This window comes from Nomia melanderi, chromosome 3, assembly GCF_051020985.1.
Source record: "Nomia melanderi isolate GNS246 chromosome 3, iyNomMela1, whole genome shotgun sequence".
Lineage (NCBI taxonomy): Eukaryota > Metazoa > Arthropoda > Insecta > Hymenoptera > Halictidae > Nomia > Nomia melanderi.
Genome location: NC_135001.1, coordinates 23,825,178 through 23,848,094, shown reverse-complemented (window position 1 = coordinate 23,848,094; position 22,917 = coordinate 23,825,178). Strand labels below are relative to the sequence as shown.

The 22,917-nt window shown below is 36.0% G+C and overlaps 5 protein-coding genes across 19 annotated transcripts; 2 read left to right on the top strand and 3 right to left on the bottom strand.

The window, feature by feature from the left end:
* Nucleotides 1-98: 98 nt before the first annotated feature.
* Nucleotides 99-5,237, bottom strand: LOC116429261 (uncharacterized). Of its 4 annotated transcripts, XM_076366190.1 has the most exons (17): nucleotides 4,491-4,927; nucleotides 4,347-4,384; nucleotides 4,016-4,289; nucleotides 3,806-3,943; nucleotides 3,083-3,422; nucleotides 2,901-2,945; nucleotides 2,692-2,817; nucleotides 2,460-2,618; nucleotides 2,213-2,341; nucleotides 1,946-2,130; nucleotides 1,774-1,882; nucleotides 1,473-1,688; nucleotides 1,173-1,390; nucleotides 850-1,069; nucleotides 581-764; nucleotides 408-510; nucleotides 99-327 (listed from the first exon to the last, which is right to left on the bottom strand). In XM_076366190.1, exons 3-17 carry the CDS (start codon nucleotides 4,265-4,267, stop codon nucleotides 217-219), a joined length of 2,535 nt encoding a protein of 844 aa, XP_076222305.1. In that variant the 5' UTR covers nucleotides 4,268-4,289; nucleotides 4,347-4,384; nucleotides 4,491-4,927; the 3' UTR covers nucleotides 99-216. The 4 variants fall into 4 exon arrangements, with proteins under 4 accessions (XP_076222305.1, XP_076222307.1, XP_076222308.1 ...); XM_076366192.1 differs by lacking the exons at nucleotides 4,347-4,384; nucleotides 4,491-4,927 and adding an exon at nucleotides 5,144-5,237; XM_076366193.1 differs by having other exon boundaries at nucleotides 2,213-2,302; nucleotides 4,347-4,928.
* On the bottom strand, nucleotides 4,950-8,566 carry LOC116429260 (uncharacterized). Its single transcript, XM_031982019.2, has 9 exons — nucleotides 8,075-8,566; nucleotides 7,675-7,798; nucleotides 7,459-7,616; nucleotides 7,121-7,384; nucleotides 6,440-7,063; nucleotides 6,199-6,361; nucleotides 5,974-6,112; nucleotides 5,321-5,904; nucleotides 4,950-5,250 (listed from the first exon to the last, which is right to left on the bottom strand). Exons 2-9 carry the CDS (start codon nucleotides 7,753-7,755, stop codon nucleotides 5,155-5,157), a joined length of 2,109 nt encoding a protein of 702 aa, XP_031837879.1. The 5' UTR covers nucleotides 7,756-7,798; nucleotides 8,075-8,566; the 3' UTR covers nucleotides 4,950-5,154.
* A 297-nt stretch (nucleotides 8,567-8,863) lies between these two features.
* LOC116429413 (uncharacterized) lies at nucleotides 8,864-15,680 on the top strand. 4 transcript variants are annotated; one of them, XM_076366186.1, is made up of 6 exons: nucleotides 8,865-9,385; nucleotides 9,624-9,745; nucleotides 9,875-10,027; nucleotides 10,090-10,448; nucleotides 10,535-12,710; nucleotides 13,527-15,680. In XM_076366186.1, exons 2-6 carry the CDS (start codon nucleotides 9,625-9,627, stop codon nucleotides 14,135-14,137), a joined length of 3,420 nt encoding a protein of 1,139 aa, XP_076222301.1. In that variant the 5' UTR covers nucleotides 8,865-9,385; nucleotide 9,624; the 3' UTR covers nucleotides 14,138-15,680. The 4 variants fall into 4 exon arrangements, with proteins under 4 accessions (XP_076222299.1, XP_076222301.1, XP_031838216.2 ...); XM_076366184.1 differs by having other exon boundaries at nucleotides 8,864-9,468; nucleotides 10,535-15,680; XM_031982356.2 differs by having other exon boundaries at nucleotides 10,535-15,680.
* On the bottom strand, nucleotides 15,671-18,134 carry LOC116429207 (COMM domain-containing protein 3). Of its 9 annotated transcripts, none has more exons than XM_031981884.2 (6): nucleotides 17,983-18,134; nucleotides 17,815-17,887; nucleotides 16,894-17,018; nucleotides 16,531-16,702; nucleotides 16,185-16,456; nucleotides 15,671-16,111 (listed from the first exon to the last, which is right to left on the bottom strand). In XM_031981884.2, the coding sequence occupies exons 4-6, from the start codon at nucleotides 16,661-16,663 to the stop codon at nucleotides 15,941-15,943; spliced, it is 576 nt and encodes a 191-aa protein (XP_031837744.1). In that variant the 5' UTR covers nucleotides 16,664-16,702; nucleotides 16,894-17,018; nucleotides 17,815-17,887; nucleotides 17,983-18,134; the 3' UTR covers nucleotides 15,671-15,940. The 9 variants fall into 9 exon arrangements, with proteins under 9 accessions (XP_031837744.1, XP_031837745.1, XP_031837748.1 ...); XM_031981885.2 differs by having other exon boundaries at nucleotides 16,955-17,018; XM_031981888.2 differs by lacking the exon at nucleotides 16,894-17,018.
* Nucleotides 18,135-18,276: 142 nt separating this feature from the next.
* On the top strand, nucleotides 18,277-22,381 carry LOC116429208 (uncharacterized). The gene is made up of 3 exons (XM_031981892.2): nucleotides 18,277-18,459; nucleotides 18,673-18,798; nucleotides 19,712-22,381. The coding sequence occupies exons 1-3, from the start codon at nucleotides 18,277-18,279 to the stop codon at nucleotides 19,892-19,894; spliced, it is 492 nt and encodes a 163-aa protein (XP_031837752.1). The 3' UTR covers nucleotides 19,895-22,381.
* Nucleotides 22,382-22,917: the final 536 nt, after the last annotated feature.

Below are 22,917 nucleotides of genomic sequence, written 5' to 3'. Positions count from 1 at the left end.
ATATTTCTTTTTCAGAACAAATAATTTACACATTATGTATTCTTCATACAATTTATACCATTATTTCAAGTGTACGGTGAAGAAAATGAAGTAGTCTATTGAAAGAGGCCAAAAGATCTTCTCTTATTGTCTCCCTTTTGTACATATGTTAATGAAAGTGTGAAGTATATATACAATACATTTTGTGAAATTTTTAATATTGGATTGATATGAACTTCAAATTCCAGTTTCTATGCTCCTAAGTTCTTCTTTGGCTGTTACATTTGCGAAACCTTGATATTTAATTGGATAGGCCAACTGATTTCCTTTATTCCAAGTGTAAAGTTCCTAGAAGTGTAAAATTTGTATGAAACATCCGCAAAGTACTATTTTCGCGCATTGTTTTCAAACTGGAAACACAGCTTTACCTTTGTTTTATGATTGTAACTAACAGCTGTAGTTTTATGGTAGGGATTTGTAAATGATAAATGAACAGGTATAGTGATGTTCTTATAAAGGTCGAAAGCCAATCTGCAAATACATTCATAATTTAAACAACTTTACACGTTCACTTTTATTAGAGCTAATTGAACAACGATACCTTATTTTCATTGTTTCTTCGGTGACACTATGAACAGCATAAAGTACTCCTCCAGCAATAAACATCTCTCCAAATTTGTGGTGGTCAATACTGATATTCCATGCATACTGAATAATCATATTATTCGCATCCATTTTTACTACTACTGTATTGTTTGATGGTAATCCGTATATTATCCATAAGCCTATCATAAAAAATAATTGATTCATTATTCGTCATTGTCCACTGTTTTTCAGTTTACAAGATAATCATCCTACAGAATTAATTACCATTCTCATCGACATTGAAATCAACATAATTGAAATTATGATTCGGTGTGTAGAGATAGTTTCTCGTATTCACCAGTAATCCCGGAAGATGCAGTTCACATCGTGGGTATTCCTTGTCGCATACATGATCAGAAACTGAATGAAGATTAAAGCGAAAAATGGAAGACCGATTTATAGGATTATAAAAGAATGATCTATTATATACTATATGCCCATTCCCCTGAAAATCAAGTAGAAATTACCTTATAATAATAATTTACGTTCATTCCTCTGTAAATGATTTAAATTCAATGGTTATGATCTTAAGAACACTGCCAATATACCTGGAACGGATACGGTAACGCGATAGGATACGAACTACCGTTTTTAAAGTGATCTTTCGATTTATATTCAAAAATATAAGAGGTGTCGTTTTTTCGGGTAACCCAGAGTTTATCAGAAAATCCATCCAACCTGGATGATGCATCATGCATCCAACTCCCATAATGATCATCCATTCCACCTTTTAAAACTGGTTTTCCTAAAGCTTCTATTACACCGTCTATAGCATTAAAAGGAGTTAATGAGTTATCAAGTCATTGAACTCTGAAGATACTTCAAGCGGAGAAAGATATTCAGTTTACCCGCTAATCGTGGCGGAAGTCCGGTAAAATTAACGCTTCTGAGCGGCTGAACATTTAAATATTCAGCAACATCTGTAAAGGTACATCTCAGAACCGGACAGGCCGCACAGGTTTCACGTGGCTCGCAAAGTTCCTCTAAATCGACGTGTTGCGGTGCAGGATCTCCATAAGTGACATGTTTCCCACTCTTCAATCTGTCCGCATTTTTTATATCATCTACAATCGTTCGCAATGTTAGGTAATTCACGTAATTCTTTATCTCAATGGTACAACTGTTCCAAGTAAATAAGAAATATCTGACCATTTACTATGAACGAGCCCTTGGTAGTGTCAATATCGTTTCTGGCAACGCAATGATAGGTACCGTGATCCGCCAAAGTTATTCTCGTGATTTTCAAACGCATTTTAAGCTGAAAAATCATTAGAGAATCCGTAGAAAGGAAGAAACGTTTCATTGATATTATTCGCATTACCTTATAAACGTCTTTCTTATCGTAAACTTCTATTCTGTATTTATCAGACATTTTGAGACGACGGCTGTCTTCACGTTCCCAATAAAGGGTGGGTTCCGGATATGCCTCGACTTCGCATTCCAGAGTTGCGATACTTTGGCTACGTGCGTGAATTATTTGGTTTCGTATTCGAATGAACGGCGGAACTAGAAAATTACTGTCTTCTTATTTCAATAAAAAAGAAAAGCAAACGGACGACGGAACAATAACGTACTGCAGAATGCTTACATTTGACTTGAAGTTTAAATCTTTTAACTGCTCGAGGAGGAACTCCGTTATCGGCAACGCATGTATATTCTCCCATGTGTTCTCTGTTCACTACGCTGATATTAAATGTATGTCCGATAATAGAAGTTACTATGTAATAAATTTTATAAATATGAATAGAAATAATTTCGTTGAATCATTGTAAATTTATGGATGATGAACAACCGAATATACTTGAAATATTACTGATTATTATGTTTCGTATTACCGTGCCAAGATCCTACGGGTATGACACTACTATCGGTTCTAAACCATTGAACAACGGGCTGAGGTTTTCCGCTTGCGCCGCATTTCAATCTTATATTAGTCCCTTCGTAAACTGAAATTAATTCTGTGGAGTTTAAGGCTGCTGGTAACATTCTATCATCTGAAAATTTCAATAAGTATATACATTAATGAAGATATGATCGTTAAACGTTTCATTATACGAGAACACTTACCTAAAATAGAAGGAGGAATTAATAAATCATTTACATTATAGTCATTCATGTTCACCTTCCAGGCTGTTATCCCTGGCTTGCCATCTTGACCTGGTATGCCTGGTCTACCAGGAGGACCCATTTCTCCTAAAGTTGTTTACATCAACAACGTATCTTTTTTTCATCCATGCGCAATTACAATGAGGGAATGTGAAATAATGTTAAGTTACCACGCAGTCCAGGTGGTCCCTGTGGTCCTATTTGACCTGGCCTTCCTAAAAGCAAAATGTAGAAGAGATACTAATTAATATAACCGACTAAAATATTCCTATTTTCACATAACGTATTTTTAAAAATGCAAACATATAGTAAAGAATATTAGAATTATGAAGACATTACGTATAATATGTACCATCTGTGCCATTTCGTCCAGGTCGCCCAGGAGATCCATTTAGCCCTGGTTTACCATTTATTCCTGGAGCTCCATCTAAGCCGCTACGCCCAGGAATTCCATCGAGACCAGGTTCACCTGGAACTCCATCTCTGCCATCAAAACCTGGATGTCCTACATCACCTTTTGGCCCACGAAGTCCAGGAGGACCAGTTAAACCAGGCGGTCCCTTCGGACCAGTCATTCCTCGTAAACCTGGAAGGCCAGGTTCTCCAGGAGCTCCTGGATTACCTGGTGCTCCCGGGAGTCCTGGTGGACAATATTTCATTGAAGATCGACAAAAATTCTCAATGGCATCGACCTATAATGTATAATAACTTTTATTAAAATTTCAGATTTCGTAAAAAAGGATAATTTCTACTATTAGGGATTCATAAGTTGGTGTCTAAAAAAATGCAAGTTTTATTAACTAAGGTCTGATCTCCTCTTTATAGCCCAGCTATCTTCGCACTGCTGCAAAACCAAAGGCACACTTTCCTGATATAATTGTAACTTAAACTGGATTACATTTACAAAACTACTACTTTCGTTGAATACCAAATTGAAATTTCTGTGACTTTTATCATTAGAATTCTGCAGAATTAATACATGCATTTTCCTCACCAATATCTTATTTTCTGAGATACCAACTGTTCAGTCGTCTGCAATGCATTTATTAAAATGTAATAATACAAAAATTTATACCTGGACACGAGTGTCTGCGTTTAACCATACCCAATCATGTCCCATAGGAGTAATCGGCGAAGATGCTGCACCGGACATTGCTGCAGGAGGTGAAGTAACTTTCTTAGATTCCTTCAACATATCTTTTTCGTCCCATATCTAAAATATAAAAACAAATATATATACGCAAATCGTAGCTTTTTATACATACAACATAGTAATAATATATACTCTTGAAATATCTGAAACTTTATTATCTTCTGTCACAGGCAATGCACTGTTTCGTTTCTTACGTATAAATTTCTCAGGCTCTAGAATGTTTTGATTTCGTATAATGTAAACATCCGTTTCAACACGAGCCACGTAAGTGTAAAGATAAATGGATGTTAAAAATTGTAACAAAAATTGTAATAGGATAAGGAGAAAAAGATTCCATGGCTGCAACATCCTTTGTGCTACTTTTATAGAAATTTTCCTTTCCATGATTGATATTCACTTTATACTCCTGCAAAGTAATTATAAGTTCATGACTTTCACAACAAAAACATATTATAACACTTACCAAGAAATACTTTAGTATTTCTGAATAAATCTGTATCCCTAATATATTAAATAAATTAAAGAAAGGGGGGAAGTATATAAATCTAAGTTGGTTGATTGGTTACTATCAAGTAATTTAACATAGAATTAAACCCATGTTACGTACACTTTTCAACCACAGATCAAGTGTTGTAGAGTTTTCAGCCAATAAAGCGAAACAGATCCATTTATATTGTATATAATATAAATGTAAGTTTCATAAATTGCAATTCTTTGTTAAAATATTAACAAATGTCATTAATACTATAAATTCATCACGTTTTCGCAATTAAAATGACTTGTTACATGTTTTATACACATGTGACAAAAATACTACTTTCCACTGGGAAATGCTTGTTAATTATTATATCAGACGACATAAAAAACTGAGAATACTTTTGTGTACACTCCGATGCAAATTAACGTATCTAAATATCTGTCACTTGAGCCGGCGACCGGTGTTATCTCGTTGTTAATTACGCATGCGTACATTTACTAGTCGTTCTCCCACCGCACGAAAGTATGACACCCAGTTTCTAATTTTAGTCTAATTATGGCGGCAAATTTAAAATCCTATAATTGTACATAAATAATCAGAATTATTTTTATTTAAAATTTAATACATTTTAGGACGAGAAATAAGTAACATTTATATAAGAAAATAATTTCTTCTGTATAAAACATCAAAAACAAAAACAATAATAAATTGTGTTCAAATAAATAAAGAAAACAATATTTGTACATTTGACAATGATTTTGTTAATTTTTCAATAAATTTACCATCGTTAAAGTTATATCTTCTCACAGCCGTTACCATCGTCGAGTAACGCTATTTCTATACTTTTACCGCTATTTTCCGTCTGTATATCTACATTGTACGTATTAGCCTGCGAAAACAGAGAATTTATTAAGGTATTTTTCAAATTTTCAAATATCGTGTATTGTCATGAAATATACCAGCTGTAACGTGGCTAGAAAATATCTTGCTACTTCAGAAGAAGGTTTGTTCCCTACAACGTTGTCGAAGTTCATCTTCTTTTGATCCAATGATTGCAGTGTTCCTATTATATGGGAAGTGTAATCTTGAATTCGGAATGCGGGTCGTATTTCGGCCTCGGATAAGATCGGTTGTAAAGAGGCGTGCCACTTAGCCACACTTTGGTCCAAGTCAGTTGTGACATTTGACTCCTCGAAAATTTCTTTCATTTTATCTTCGATTAACGACTGATAATCTGGCAATGAATATGTCGTATCAATTTCCGAAATTGAGGGCTCGTACCAATCGTTACACGTATTAGATGATTGTTCATTCGTATCAAATGAATTGTGAACTGATCGTGACATGGTATCGTTAGGAGAAGAACTTCTACTCATAAGCTCCGGAATATTATTTTCAGCGCAATCGGTTTGCTTCTCGGAAATTCGAAAACCCAATAAATCAATAGTAGAACCTGTCATAGCTTCGTATCTCGAAGTATCATTTTCCTTTTCCGTTCCATTTAAGCATTCGTCGAAATTCTTCATAAAATCTTCCAATTCCTCTATTGAAAGAAGAAAAATATTGCAAACACTGACAACATTATTTTGAAATATAATTCAGTTGAACTTACGTTTTCGCAAGCGCTTAAATTTTTGCTTTGCTTGTGAAATAAAATGCTTTTCTTGTTGGGCGAATGATTCAACCTCGCGTAAGAAAAGTTTTGTTAAACACTCCGGTTTATGGAATTTTGATGTTAGTTTACGTTTTTTCTAAAAGACGGTTACGCATATAAATCATACGTTCGACTGCAAAAATTGAATTGAAAAAAAGTACCAATAACGTCACTTATACATACTGAGCCGAATTTAGTTTCTAAAAGAGAAATATATTCTGGAAGTTTCAAAACAGATGGATCCTCGGTAAAAACACTTTTCATTTCCTTAATAAATGGCATTGGTTTCCAGTCAGACTCGTTGATATCTTCTACAAAGTACATTGACATTTTTGTTTTTTCATTCCTAATAAAATTATTAATATATGTAGTGATTTAGTATCATAAATTTTATGAATAATTCAAATATTTCTTTAAAATATACCCTTTTCTTCGTATTTCAAGTGAACTTTCTTTGCAATACGCGTTATCTAACTCATCTTCCTTAGAATTGTGTCCTGAATACCTACAATTATTTGCCAATTGGTCATCACTCTTCAACTTTTCTTTAGTTTTGCACATTTTATCGTTCTTCTCATATTCCTCTTCAGCTTGGATTATTTGTTCTAAATTTTGATTTCGACATTTTTTCATAATTTCACTAATTTTCAGTGGTATATCATTTTGAGTATGTTGCACTTTGAAATCATTCTTTTTTGTAGTAGATTGTGGAGAGTCAACGTCCGTTACCGAAGAAATTTCATGATCTCCATTTATCATATTTTCTTTTTCTGCAACATCTGATTCGATTAGTGTAGAAATATCCTCTAAAGGTAAGGAAAAGTCATCTTCTTCTTCAAATTCTTCATTAATTGATGTTACAAATTCATTATCATTTAATGAAGCAGCTGAATGATACCCTGAAGTTCCAGTACCAGGAGTTTTTGGTTCTGAATAAGAGGATAAAGAATTTCTTCCTTTCTGAACACGAGAACCAACTACATGATTAAAATCGTAAGGTGTCAGTTCATCCACCAACATTCCACTTGTATTTATAGCTTGGTTACACCTTGATAATTAAAGTGAAGTTAAATAAGAGAAGAAATTAAAATAAATTATTTCTTACCGAAAATCGTATTTTTTCCCAATAATTTCTCCTAATACATCAAATGTATGAATAGGGATACACAATTGTGCTATACTGTTTTCTAACTGAGTAAAGCGATGACTTAATAGTTTGATTCTTTTTTGAGCTTGAAATTGATTCTTTTTATCAATTTTTTTACCAACATCCTTTTCTAAGTCACAAAGGACAAAATTTTCAATATCTATGTATGCTTTCTTAGGTACTCGTTTTTCTTTACTTGTAGACTTGTTCCTTTCTTCTTCCCTATCGGAAATATGAATAGATCATCATTTTGTAGTATTTATATTTCATATTACAGTTAAGAACTTAATAATTACTCATAGCCAAAAAATGTTTGTTTTAAAACTTCTATCTCGGTAAACAGACGTTCAATTCTACGAACATATACATTAGTTGAATTCTGTAGAACAAGAGCAGCTTCTCCAAAATTTATATTACACGGTGCTTCTAACAATGCATAGTATTCTTCTAAAATCTGAAATGGGAAGTAACGATATAATTGTCCTTATAATTATTTTAACATCATTATATACCTGAGATAATGGAAATTTCCAATCAGCCAGATCTTTTGCTGGTTTCATAAGTTGTACACTAATATCTTGTAAAGTAACCATCTTATTTCGTTTGTAGGAATTCTAACAAATAAAGACAAAGTTCCTGTTGTAAACAACAGTATTTATTTACTACCATTTCTTAATCCAACAGTTTCATTTTGTAAACATAAACAAAGAATAGTATTGATGCATGTTGTTAAATTATAATTCAAGAACAAATATTGAAATTCTTGTCAACAAAACAATTCACTGTGACATGAATTGAAATTATATTGTATTCTAAAGAATCACATGGTATTATTTAGAATTGTATTTATTTTTTACATAAGAAATATTAAATATTACTGAAATTTATAAAATAATATAGAAAAATAATAACCTTTAAAATATTTGAAATTACATTACTACATGTATAGATAGATACATATGTAGATCAAAGTAATGTAGGTTAGGACTTCAAGTGCTTCTTATAATATGTATTTGTTGATATATCACCTATTCTAGTCATGTATGTGTGTAAGATGTATACATGTACACATTGTCCGAATAATTCTTATTGTAGGTGAACTGTTTATATTTTGAGCAACAGGAAACAAACACTGTGCATTGTTGCAAGACATTGTTTAAATTTTTTAATATCATATCTGTAGACATAATAAATAGCAATGTTATGTATTGTTAAGGACAAATGTACAAAACTTTTTCTATTTATTACTTAAGAAAAATCTAAAGAAATATAGATTCCTTTTGTTTTACGCATTCTTTTGAAACCAATTTGTAGATTTTACAGAATGAACTTTACTCAGAGATACCCACGCGAGTTCATAAATATAAAAACGGAACAAAGTTAAAAAAGAGTTTCAGCGAAATATTGAATTTACCATAAATTTTAATTCATTACATAACATTTATAATAATTTATATAATTTACAATCTGCAGAAACAGTGTAAATTTGTAAGTACGACGGACTTGACAATAAATAATTCAAAGCGAATATGTGTTCTAGAAATAAAAGTAATAAATTCTGGCAAAATATACACGAATTTTTCTGTTTAATCGCATTAAGGGTACAAGTTGAAGAGCATATGCATAATCATATGTGTAAGAAAAGCCTCGCTCTTCCCAGATTCCGTACATAACCAAATTTGCGCGAACAACGCCATCTCTGAAGGCAATGAGGTACTACTGTAGTCGTATCGATACATGATATCTCTAATCCGCCGGATGAAGTAGTCTGTAACAATTGGATTTTCCGGAAATTCCTTGAAACAAAATAAATTATTGTTCCTTTCATTTCCAGCGTTTACTTTAGTTTACAATACACTATCGTGAGACACCGGTGAGGAAAACTTTCGAAAAGAAACCCATGTTTTTGGAAATGTCATTGGGATGATTGTTTATCCACCATTTTGTTTTGCTGTCGTTCTCACAGTTTTTCCTGGCACCGTGGCCTATTTTACAATGAACTAAATTGACTCAAATTTGAAAAAATCGTCGAATCTGACGATACTCTGTGCTTCGAGAGGACATTGTTTTTTTCCAGATTTGAATCAGATTTCATTCCTTAATGAATGTTCTCGTCATGAGCATTTGTGAAATCTCGCCTCGAGTTCTGACCCAACTTTCCTGACTTCTTTAATCAAATGGCGATTACTAGATAAAACGAACAGTTTTCGCGTCATTCGCCACGTAAGTTTAATATTTTAATTGTGATTATGCCACTGAACAAGTTTTAATGCAATATTTTCGACGTTAAATGTATCTAAGATCGGGTAAGGATACCGCTTTATTTGTGTCGTGATGGTGTTTTAATACCGCGCAATATCTATCAGCAATCTTTTATGTTGCCGTAATTTATAATGTGATACCTGTTAAATGTGAAAGTTAAATATACGAAGATAGAAAGGAGTAATTTTTTATTTTATAGAATGTCAGGTCAGAGTGGAGGGCATCGTTTAAGGTTGTCCAAGCTCAACGACCAGCTGACGTGCAAATTATGCGGTGGATATTTTATTGATGCCACTACCATTATAGAGTGCTTGCATTCGTGTATGTGTATTCTTTTGTCGATTTTGTAATCTTTTTGTTTGTGTGTGAATGAATTAATTTCATTGTTACAAAAGAGTTGAAAGTTCAACCATTTTGGTGTTGGAAGCGGTGATTAACGTTGCTCTACAGTTTGCAGAAGCTGCATCGTAAAGTATCTGGAGAACAATAAATATTGTCCGATATGTGAGGTACAAGTGCACAAAAGTAAACCGCTGCTTAACATTCGTCCGGACCACACATTGCAGGACATTGTGTATAAATTGGTGCCTGGATGCTACCAAAGTAAGTTACATAATAAATCCCAATAACGCGCATTATAGACCATTTATTTATTTTTATTTCAGATGAGATGCGATGTCGGAGAGAGTTTTATTCTAAACATCCTGATGCATGTGCTCAAACAACATCTCCCGAAGCAAGAGGAGAACCTACAGAATCGCATATATATTCACCGGACGAGTCTCTCAGTTTATCGTTAGAATACTTTAGTCCATCCAAGGATGTTAAAGAAATAACTGTGAAACCCTTTTTGAAGAGATACCTTCGTTGTCCTGCTGCGGTCACAATTTTTCATCTACAGAAACTTATAAGAGCTAAGTATGGATTAACCGATGCACACAGGGTAGATGTTATGTATAAAGAAGAACCACTACACGGTAGTTATACATTAATGGATGTGATGTACATTTACCATTGGAGGCGGGTAAATATTCAAAACTTACATTAGAGTTGTTTGTTAAAAGACTCGTCGAGTTTTATTCTACAAACATTTTAATCTATTTGTTTCAGAAAGTGCCATTGCATTTAAGTTACAGGATATTCGAATCTTCTCCTAAACGAATAAAACTTTCTGAAGACAATGTCAATTACAAAACATCCTTGCTTCACGCTGGAATCAATCCTATTGATTCGGAAGAAGAAAAATCAATGAAAAGAGAATGGAAAGAGGTACAGTTAAAAATCTCTGAAACTGGAATAATGAGTATTACCGACATATCGGATCAAGAATTTAAGAAAAATACAAAAACTGAAGAGTCTGTTGCAAATATTGACACAGTGAATACACTGTCTATGCAGGACAGTGCTAACGGAAATAATAGGTCAGAAACTGGTCAAAATAACGAGCAACCTTCAAATAAGCAAATCCCTGATGAAATTAATGTATCCTCTAACACAACTGAATTTGATAATGCGAAGAACACTAATCAGATAGAAGTTGAAAAGATTTCGATAGAGGAAGGGGAAAGCGTTAAAACCGAGGAAAAGGGGAAGGATGAGGCGGATAATAACAATATCGATAATAAAACGACTTTACAAAGTAATGTGCAATCTCAGGAAACAACACAATGTGTAGACGAGAGTGCGACCAGATGCAATGTTACTGACGATAAGAACAAGAAGGAATCGTCAAAAAATAACAACAACACCATTATTGTAGAAAAGAAAACGGAAACTCTTAATCATCATTCAAAAAATGAAGCCAAGCTTGTAAATACGGGATCAAAAATCAATGCTTTAAGTGTAAAATTACAATTTCAACCGAAAATGGGACAAATTAATAATAATAATAGTTCTTCGAAGAAGACCGTGAAAGATAGGAAGGCGATGCCGCAAGTATCGAAAAAGGTGGACGCGAAAGCTGCTGAAAGTTTGAAATCTGTAGATTTAAAATGTTCTTTTGATACTTCGAAAACGCAAGTCACACAAGCGAACAGTTGCGGAGTAGCAGTAAGTAAAACATCAGCCCCGTGCTCTACAAAAATGATGTCACCTAAGCCAGCTTCCGAGTCGGAGGAGATTATGAAACCTACCGTTTCAACGCACGCGGCGACCACGACTAATTCCGAGCTGGAAGAAGCAAAATCGAATTTGCAAAATGTGCAATCAGTTAATCAACAGCGATCTTTCCTTCAGGAACAGAATGTTTCAGAGAAGAAGACATGTTCGTTAGATCAAAGTTCCGTAGAGTCCGCTCAAAGAATTAGTGGGCAGGCGATTACGATTCCTCAAAAATCACCGTACACGCAAACCGAAACATTCACAAATGAAAATCTCGCTACCCTTAATCTCACCGCCTCCCTGTCTGGATCCGTTGGGAATGGAATCAATAATACATCCGCACCGACGATAAGTCAAAGTACACATACGTTTTCGTATACCGTTCAGGATTTGGTAAACAGTACAATGTTAAAAAACTCCCTGAAAAGTTTAGCAACATCGACGGCTCAAAAATTATCTGTCTCCACAATTCCAGACAATACAATAACCACATCCACGATACCGGAAAATCCGACTATATTTACCATGTCATCTATGAGCATTTCTTCTTCTTTGAAAAACAGTTATCCGACGTCAGTGATGAGTTCTTCGAAGGATTCGCCGTTAAAGACGAACGTAGAAATAACCAACGTGTATTCTGCACCTCCTTGTCCGGATGCCATTCCAATTTCTTTAATGAAACCGACGATTCGCAAAAACGAGTTGATCACAAAGGGTTCGAATTTGAACGAAATCTGTGCGAAAATCGGAGCCTCGGGTTCGAAGATCAACGACATCTGCGCCAAGATCGGCGAGAACTCTAAAGAGAAGAATAAAACGGAAACGAGAAGTAAATCCGACATTCCAGATTTATTGAAGATTGGAAGGAAAGGTAGCTCCTCGTCGATCACCGGTGATTCCGCTAAACAACAGAACGTCGGGAACATTTCGAATCTACCCACTTACACTCACAGCGGCAACATGATGACAACGGAAAATAAGAATATATATTCTAACGTGAAAGACGGGCATAGAGCCACTTCGTTAGTGTCGGCTTCTCCGATGACGTCGTCGCATTCGATACAAAAGGTTTCTTCTACTTCTAAGAAACAAACTCAAGCAGTAGGGTACAAGACTCTTCGTGATCCTCCAAGATGCTGGAACCCCACGTTCTCCAAAAACAATTACGTAGCAGTTAAAAATCAAAGTAAGGAAACGCAAAGTCAATTACATCAAACTACACTCTCTGAAAGGAGTAAAACAATTCAGTCTAAACCAGCTAAGATATTTAAAATGAGAAACATGCCAAGGTATTTGGGCAATCCTGCTTCCGGAGTAAAACCGATGTATGGAATTGGTAATGACAGTAAAGAGAAAGAACAGTCGACAATGACACCGACGTCGACAACAAACACTTCTAGTAGTTCAAAAAATGGGAATTTAAGTATGATGAAGATAGACCCTAAGACTCTGTCTCCAATTGTTTCTACGATTAATTCACCCATCGTTTCACCACCCCCGTACTCTCCAAGCGCAAGAAATTATCCAAATACTCCATTCTCACGGGACATCTGTAGGAGTACTGGTTCACCGATATCTCCTAAGAATTCGCCAGTGAACATGCTTTCGACAAGCCCTTTCATACCTTCTCCAACACCAAATATGAATCCTAGGTTAATCTATCCACATTTCCCGCCGCCGTTCCCAGACGCAACGAGGTTTCCGAACCCTTTGATCCGATCGCCAATAGGAATTCCATCTCCCAGTGCCTTCCACAGTAGTTTGCCTCCTTCGATCAATAAGTTGTATCAGCGATCCAGTTACGTACCGCAGACCACTGGGTTCTCTCCAGTTTCTCAGCCCCCGACTGTTCAAAGAATACCACCGAGTACCTACTCTTCGCCTAAATCACCTAAAACTACCTCCTTAACGGCAATCTCACCTGCATCGTATGGTCTAGCCAAAACCGAGACGCAAATAGTCGCAACAACATCCCTCGAGACTAATAATTTACTTCTTCTAGAGCAAGAAGACCTTAGTGCATTCAATCTGTCTAAGACTGGAAGTTTTAGCAATACAGAGAATGTGAAAGCACCGTCAGAAGTAGTTCGGAATTCGAAATCAACCGTGCTTCCTCCGGTCTCGAGCGTCGGCCCGGCTAAGAACACGCTAATTAGCGCCTCAAAGAGTAAGCCGGAAAGCTCTCAAGTAGGATCCGGGTACGATCAGGCGAAGGAGCAACCGCAAGAGGGGTCAGTAGGGTGCAACGAAGAGAATTCTTATCATCCTAAAGTGCAACAACAACAACAACAACAACAACAACAACAACAACACTCGGAGAAGAAGCGACCCGACGAGAACAGTGATAATGTAAATAAGAAACGGGGGGAGAAGTCGGTTTCTCAGATGAACGGAAGCCTCGCTAACAAAAACAGTGACGATGGGCCAGTAGAGAAACGCGCGGAGCAGCAGAACGAGCAGAACGAAACGCAGCCGGTCCAGATCTCGGAGAGTAGTGCCGAGAAACAGCAGCACGAGCCGAATCGCGAGAAGTGCGGCAAAATCGAGGAACAAGAGAAAAGATCTGATACTCAGTCTAGCAAGACGGAGGTGCAATTTCAAAGTTCAAAGTAATTTAACGTGTACGCTTTTGTAAAATTCACATGCTTCTTTTGTTACTACATTCTCTGTCATGGGCTAGGTTTTACGGAGCCAGATTTCACACCTCATACCTTCGACGAAGTTGTTTTCATAGTGTCCTTAGCAATTTGGGGGGGGGGAATCGCATGTTTTTATTTTTCATTCGACGCGATTTTCAAAGTCGCGACACACGTTGTGAACATACAAAAGTGACATTGTGATTACCGCTATAAAGTTTAAAGAAAATGAAAATATAATTATGGTTCGAGTGAGGGGACAGGGGGGACAAAAAAGAAAAAATGAAAGGAACAAGAAAATACTTTTGAAAATGTCTGAGACGAAAGAGACTCTGTAAAGATTATGTAAGAAAATCCGTTGCGTATAGCTATTCGATGTAACATTATTTATGTGAAGTGATTACGCAAGATAATTTTGTAAAGTCAGTATTTATGATGCTTTTGAACAAATTTTATCGTTCGTTTTACCGATATGTCTCAGTTGACCAGACATTGAACCGAAGCCTCGAAGATTAACGAATGATATCTTTCAGATAGATTTAGTCATGACAAGAAATGAGTTCTGTCCGGCTTGGTTTTCGTGTCCTCGTTTGAAAAAGGAAGCAGTTCTAGTAAAATTTCCGAGGCCTTAACACAGTAAACTTATATATGAAATAACGTTAAAAGAATCGATCAAAAGAGATAGTTGTTAAAAAGTTGAAAGAAAAAAAAAAGAAAGAAAGAAAGAAAAGAAAAGAAGAAAGAAAGAAATGATGGTAAAGTTATTACATCCTGAGAGATTTCTCTCTTTCCAGCTTGATTAGTTATCATTGTCGATGTATTGTATCGCACCGAATTATTAAAAATAGCACGCATGGATAAGAAGAAAAAAAAGAAAGAAAAAGATCACCATTAATTTCGCTAAGTGCCGGAAAGAAAGAAATAGTTATGTATAGAGAAATTTTAATATTTGACGATCTTTTTTTTTAGATACATTTACTTGTAAATAATGTATAATGATTCAAAGAAATCTATATCATGTATTAGATATAAAAAAAAAATTATCTATTATTAATATAATTTAACACGCATATTTTTAGCAACTAAGAACGTATTGATAGTATTTTTTTGTCTATTACGAGAAAGCAATTTTTAGAGAGATGTCTGACTGTAGAGCAAAAGGCGATGTATTTTTAATAAGTTATTGGTTGTGTGCGCGCGCGGCTCTTTTGTATACAAGGTGTACCTGAGTGAGTGAATGGGCGAACGATGCGAATGGGAAACGAGTATGTATAATTTCAGCGCGAAGAAATTTTCAATATCGTTTTAGCTGAAGCGGTTTGAATAAAGTTTTTCGAGATTTGTTTTATTTATAAAAACGTTGATCGTCATTTGTTTTCGAATTTATGCAAGTGTTCCGCGTATGTTTGTGTGCGCGCGCACATACGCTCTCACACACGCGCGCGTGTTATCAATACAGTAATAATACTACGTGAAGTAGGGAATGTTTTAATTATGAAAATATAGTTGATTATACTTTACACAGTCTGTTATTTGTATAAGATTTTACCATTACACTTATATGCATAAAATTGAATTTATTATTAAACGATTACCATAATAATTCTTGTGTAAATGTTCAACGGAACATGTATAATGTCGTAAGGTGTGTTGACGATTATTCACACATATATTGTATCACGTGATATTTGCACCTATAAAAAATATTTCTATCAAACTCTTAAGACATCATACATGTGTACACACTGTATTAAGTAAACCAATAACTAAAATTATAGAGTTACACATTAGTTAGTTTCTCTGAGTATCTGATAGCATCTTTAAGCTTAAACACTAGTTCTTGCAGCTGTTGTATTGTACATGAGAATGTTATATGATTTATCCTTTCATGTTCTTTAGTACTAAGTCTTACATGATAAAGAGGAACACCCAGTGAATTGCACGTGTCCAACTAAAAAATCATTTTTATATGAATAAAGCGTCAGTGGATCAAACGCTCGGTGTTCTCTTCACCGATCGATTACCTTGACGCGATAGTCTAGATGCCAATCCACATCGATGATATGTGGCGGATTATTGCCTATCAATTCCAGTCGAGACTGTATTGTTTTTTTGTTATTAATGTATGCTTCGCATAGTTTCTTTCTTCTCTGTTCGTTAGTACACGTCTGATGTAGCAAATTCTTCAAACTTTCTTCGTCTAAGTCGTGTTGAGCTGCTTCTACGAACAAACATAATACGTCGGCGAAGATCTTCTTTGTTAAAATAGCTTTCGAATCTGCTGCCTTTACGATGCCTGTAATTTTATCCATGTAAATAATTTTGTAATATTTAATATTATTTACCACTATATCAGGAAAACATACTTACAATTTGTTTCTATAATACTTTCCTGCAAATGAGAAATAACAGTGTCCAAGATTTGTAGGAAATTATCTTCGCCAATAATGTTTACATTTGAGATATTTGACAGACCTTCGATCACATCTTTTGACAATTCCATTGTTACAAGTCGCTGTGTTTGAATTTATTTGCCAAGTAACTAGAAAATTCATCAAATACATTTGGTTTAAACGATGCAATGTGCTTTTAACCAATTTATAATAGTTTTCGTAGCACACAGATTATATAGATTTTAAACAAAACAATGTTTTAACGCTGTGCAAATAACTTGTATAGTTTATCTAGAAATTTTACAAAATTTCAGAAAACTAAACATGTAAAAATACATACGATACTTGTGATACACAAAATAGAGGTTATCTTTCAAAATGTTTAATTCGACGACGTTTACCATATTTATCAGAAAAACATATGCTTCAAAAACGAACTTGTATAAACGTATTTTCACTCACAACCTGCAATACAGATTGAAAAACATTAATTTCATTAATAAACAAAAATATTGTACAACATAACAAACGATGGTTCACCGTGCTACCGGACATTATATACAAGTTTCGTACTTGACGTCTAAGATATGTAAACAATCAAACTGTTTCCGTTTTTTAAATTTTGTTCGCTTTATTAGCCATTAATGTTACAGTTCAGTCGTAAATAAAAATTAAACTCGACATTCCAGTGAACAATGCATTTGAGTTGTTTGCATATAGACAGAAATACTTTATAACAAAATGCATATTCAGCGGAAATCAAATTGTTATGATGGAAACCCATGATAAAACAGATTCAACAACATTCTGTATTTAGTAAATAATACTTATTATTCATTTAATTATTGCAGTGGTCTGTGTTTCATAGTAAAAATAAAAATTAAGTGAATTTGTATATAAATAAGTTAATTAAGTTATTGTGTATACAAATAATATTGTATCTAAAATATACTTCAATAACAATTTTAGTAAATATGAATTAATCGTAACCTTATTCGTTACGTTTTTACTAATAATAATTTAAAAATACTAAGAATGATAACTAATACACATAATTATTTATTATATAATATTTTTTAAAATAACAAAAATTATTATTCTCAAGTTCTTATAAATATCAGAACAACCATAATCTTTGTAAACACGATATTTATTTATTTCACTTGAAATCCTTTAAATCTAAGCACAGCGTTTAAACATCGATGAAAGTGGAGAGGAAAAAATGTTCAGAAAGAAAAATCTGCCACAACTTTAAGCTCACCTGCATTTCTTTCGCATTATACAAAATACTGAAAACATTTTGAACACGTGGTAATACAACATTCATAATAATTCTGTAAATTTGAAAGTTCAATAATTTCAAATAAATCGTAATAATACCGAACAGAACTGATCTTCGTAAATATAAAAGAAAAAGAGATATATTTACATTCAGCCTGTAAAACCCTCGCGGCCAAAGTGGTGCACGCGTGAAACCATCAACGAACTAAAAGTACTCTCACTTCGAATTTAAAAGGAACATTTTGTAGGTTAGCCTCGACTGCGTGCTACGACTTAATCCGTTCGGCATCGATTCCGCAGGGTTTCCGGTAAAATCGGATCGCGCGGGTGTCGAGTAACTCGCGGTTGTCGCGATCGGGGAAAAAGATTGCCGTGGAAAAATTGAAAGTTTCGCGACGATCGATTCGCGGATACGCAGGAGAGGAAGAGCCGGGCCGTACGCATGCGCCGCGTGCCACACGTAGCATACTCTTTTATTTCAAGTGCTCGTACAAAACGTGCAGCAGCGAAAACGAAGTATGCGGCCAGCCTTGTGACACATCTCCTTTTCCCCCGTGATATTCCCGACACGGCTGTGCGACAAGGTATTTCCACGAGGACCGAACCGGTCAAAATGCGCGACAATGTGAGTCTTCGTCGAACTAGCGAACCTACTGCGTCGTTACACCGTTTCAACCGTCACGTCCAAATTTTCGAGCATTTTTCGTTCTCCTTCTGTGTCGTCCCTTTCTGTCCATCCATCTTCCGTTCTCTAAATCGCTCGGTCTCGACTTTTCCCATGCGAAACCGAAGGACGCTGAAAGGCTAAGTACCCTAAACTGATCATTCGTCTTCGCAGGAGGGATTAGCGTTACACCTGTTACTGATACTGGTACTCTGCGCTGACGTGTACACGACAACTGCGAAGCACCTAATTAAAAAGCGAAATTACAGCGATCAAAGTGTGAGAGGCTACTTGGCGGAGGTAAGCGGAATGCGAATAAACTAAATCTCATCCTGGCCCAGTCGTGCATCGAGTGTCAAGTGATCTTTGAGCTGCTAGGTTTTGACGGTTGCGTTGGCGATCAGCTCCGAGGATTGTCGGATTTGTTCCTGGCATTTTCAGAGTGCCAGTTTTATTCAATTTGTGATTCGGCCGTTTTGCGAATTTTTCCTTTGGGAGCCGTGTATCGAATGTAGCGTGACATTATGTTAGTTTGTACGTCGAGTATATTAACGCGTTCGTATCGGCCTCGAATGTGTTCAAATATTCCATTATTTTCGTATGTTCTGCTAGGAGATCACTTGACTGAGGAATTCGTCCGGTTTTATCTCTTAATTCCTAGTATCTTCGATCACCAAGGATATAGCAGAATAAGAGGATCGAAACTACCCTTAGACTAATTTTTCTCGAGAAAGTTTCCCTCCATAGGCTACCCATAGAAAACACTGCACTTATACTCATAAAACCATTGTCCATTGTCTTGAAATCTACGGCACGAGTTTCATCTAAATCAGCGTGTGCTGGTTGAAAAGCTTCTCTTGTTATATCAGGATTCTAACAATGTTACATTCATTTCTGGCTTTCGGGTGAGAGCCGTGTCCACTAGGAATTTGTTCCCAACGTTTCGGCAGCATTGCAGCAGACTTCATCAGGGGGCTAAAAGTACACTGATACTGATGTGTGTCAGGGAAGAGTCTCTTTAAATACGTACCCTGTTCATGTTCTGGATCAATGGTCACCAGTTATTTTAATTGTTCAGCTGACCAATTGCTGGCCCAGCTGGCCAGAAACGAATGTAACACTCCAGGCCGTGAAAGCGTCGAAACTACTACTCTGACAACGTTGTTGGCTGCGAGAGCAAATGAAACAGATCGTACAGGATTTCACGTTACAGCGGACTTGCTGGTGGAACGAGGTCTGCAAGGAGGAGTTCCACAGTAAATTTCGGTGCCGTTGCCCGCGATGGTCCTACTGCCGTGCACCCGGTAGATACTACGACGCGCATTGCAGCATCACGCGGACCGGCTACATCTGGACCCAGCCGGAGACCTCGTTGACGCTCGAGGTCAACAAATGATCGTAATACGTGAATTCCGTTCGAGCGTTTTACAGAAATTTACAGCAACGCGTTCGTGTTCTACGAGTTAGTCGTGTTTTATAGAGACTATTTACATTTGTTAATGTTATACTTAGATTAGAGGACGAAATGGAACTGTCGAGGAACATCGAGAGACCCCTAGCTATCATTCCCGCGTGTCCCGGAACGTTTCTGGCAAACTCCAGGCTAAACTGGCCGCTCGCTATACGCTCGTTCGTCTTCCTGCGTCTATTTCTTACTCGTTCCGAGTAGATCAGTGTTTCCCAAGCTTTTCTGTGCCATGAAACTCTTGTGCCCCCCTATTTAACGTACATATCATTTTTAATATTACCATGGTTTTGCTGTTTTGTTTACGTTAAATATTGTGGAACATATGAAATGGTATTTCAAGTTTCAAATTGCCTCCCTTAAAAATCAAATTGCCCCCTGTGTAACATATATATCATTTTCAATATTACCATGATTTTGCTATTTTGTTTACGTTAAATATTGTGGAACATATGAAATGATATTCCAAGTTTCAAATTGCCTTCTTTAAAAATCAAATTGCCCCCTGCTGGGAAACACTGATCACTTTTAATATCAAATTATTTGATATTAAATTTTATTCGTTTCGTGAATGTTTCCACGTGAAATCGTGCGGCGTTCGACGCATCGATGAAACGATAACGCGCAACGATGTAGCGATACGATCATTTGAATTTGAACGAGAGCTTCTAGATCGTTGAGAATGGTTTCTCGATTCCACGAATGACAATAGGTATGTTATAGATGATTTGGTAGCGAAGCGAAACGACGAGGACGTAATTTCGTAAGTCGTGAGTTTCTCACTTGTTTCCGTTGAATGTATATAAGCCTCGTTTCTTACGATTGATTAGCCTGCGTTGTGTATATACATGTACGTGTAACGACTTTATAACGAACTTTCGCTTAACTAAGTATCTACTTCATGATGTGATAACAGTATTAATCGTCGTAAAGCGTGGATGCTTGATCCGAGGTTAACGTTTAAGGGAACGTATAAGTGTATTCCGAAAGACTTTCTTACCGTAAGGAAATTACCGTAAAATACCGCGTAAGCATTTCTTGTGCAACGACCTTTCACAGCATTTTTCTATCGAACTCCATCAATGGGAAGCAACAGCGGCTCGCACATATTTTTTCTCGATCTACAAACACGTTATTAATCCGACAATTAACGATATTTCTCGTGTTTCACAGCATTTTTCTATCGAATTCCATCAATGGGAAGCAACAGCGGCTCGCGCATATTTTTTCTCGATCTACAAACACGTTATCAATCCGACAATTACCGATATTTCTCGTGTCTCGCATTCGTCTGAATTCTCGAAGCATCTTTGATACTTTATCGAAGCTACATTGCGCGTATTTAGAATTTCAAAGGACGAGCCGCTGATCGAACGTAATTGGCAAGATTTTCAAAGGACAAATGTACGGATTAACGCGTTGACTGCCAAATAAACGCTCATTGGAATACCTATGCGGTGAAAATAATTTTCTTAATAAAGTAGAAACTAAAAAGTCAAGGTTCTTTATAACGACTGCTCTGTCGTCCCTCTTATATCTCATGCAACAAAATTCGGTTCGTTCGAAACGTCACCGAGAAAATTAATGTTTGAGTTTACGTAAAAAATGGTGTCATCCGAATTCGGACGAGGTGGCAGTCAAAGTGTTAAATCGTTGACTTGTTGTCTCGCGATTCCTTTTCGTTGAGCATCAGACTCGAATGGCGCGAAGAGTTGGCGCGACAAGATGGCTGTAGCGTCGAGTTGTACCGAATAATAAATTGGTATTGCACGTATTATCGTACCTATAGTGTGATACTTTATTTTAAGATGTCAACGGTATAAATATTCACGTTGTATTATAAATATGTTTGAACAGTAACGATGCCTAGTTTCGTGGATTCACGCAGGTGTTTCTAAAAACGTGTTGACGTAATGTTAATGTTGAGATAATGTTGAAACAATGAAAAGTGTTCATATACGCGTATTTAGAGGGGTTCGTTAACACTTAAGCTTTCGGTTCACCTCTGATATTCCCGAGAATCCCGGCGATCGACCGGCCTATTGTACTTTCTACGCGACACGCGTGCTATCGAATATTTATCGAATGGACGAACGTATATTCTCCGAACACAATGAAATAAAACACTATTGGCGTTCAAGAAAGCTTCTTCTTTCCCGTAAAGAAAACGATCGTGTTTCAGGATCGTTACGTAAACGTGATAATTCGGTAGTGTAAGTACAAGGAGATGCGAATTAATTGCAACGAGAGCTTCAACGTTTCGCTTTATCTTCGAATTGCGACAAAGTGTTCACTTTTAATCAGTACGTCGATGTATCAACTGATTAATCGACTCGTATGTTAGCCAGTGTACCGTCAGTGTGTGAAACCGTGATTAAACAAATGATCAGAGTACGAATAAATTTTTCCATTATCGCAGCTCGTAATTTATTTGACTTCCTAATAATGACATTTATTATAAAAAGTATCCTCTTGATTGCACGCGATCGCTTAAGTGGTAAAAGTACTTGCGACGTTATCGTTAAAAGTGTTAGAAAATACACCGGATATGACACGAACTTCCGTTTTTTTCCGAACTGCGCTCCGAGAGACGTTTTCCAGCAATGGTTCCCAATTGTGAGGCGAGTTATGTACAACTACATACATACACGAGTCGCTCGGAAGCCAGTGCGGTCAAATTCGGAAAGCAATTTAGAAAATTCCTGTTCTGCCTTCTGAAATGATTATAAAACATACTCAGAAGCTGTAACCAAAAGTGCTTTCTGACTTAGGAAAAACGGGGCGTATATGTCCCACACTTTTATAATTAACCCTTTGCACTCCAGAAGTTTTTCATTAGAAATACTCAACATTTTTTAATCAAATACCAACGACATTCTTTCGAACTGACTTAACGAGAAATCGCACATAAATTAAAGAAAGAGGCTTTATTTTAATATTTTACATGTCGATGC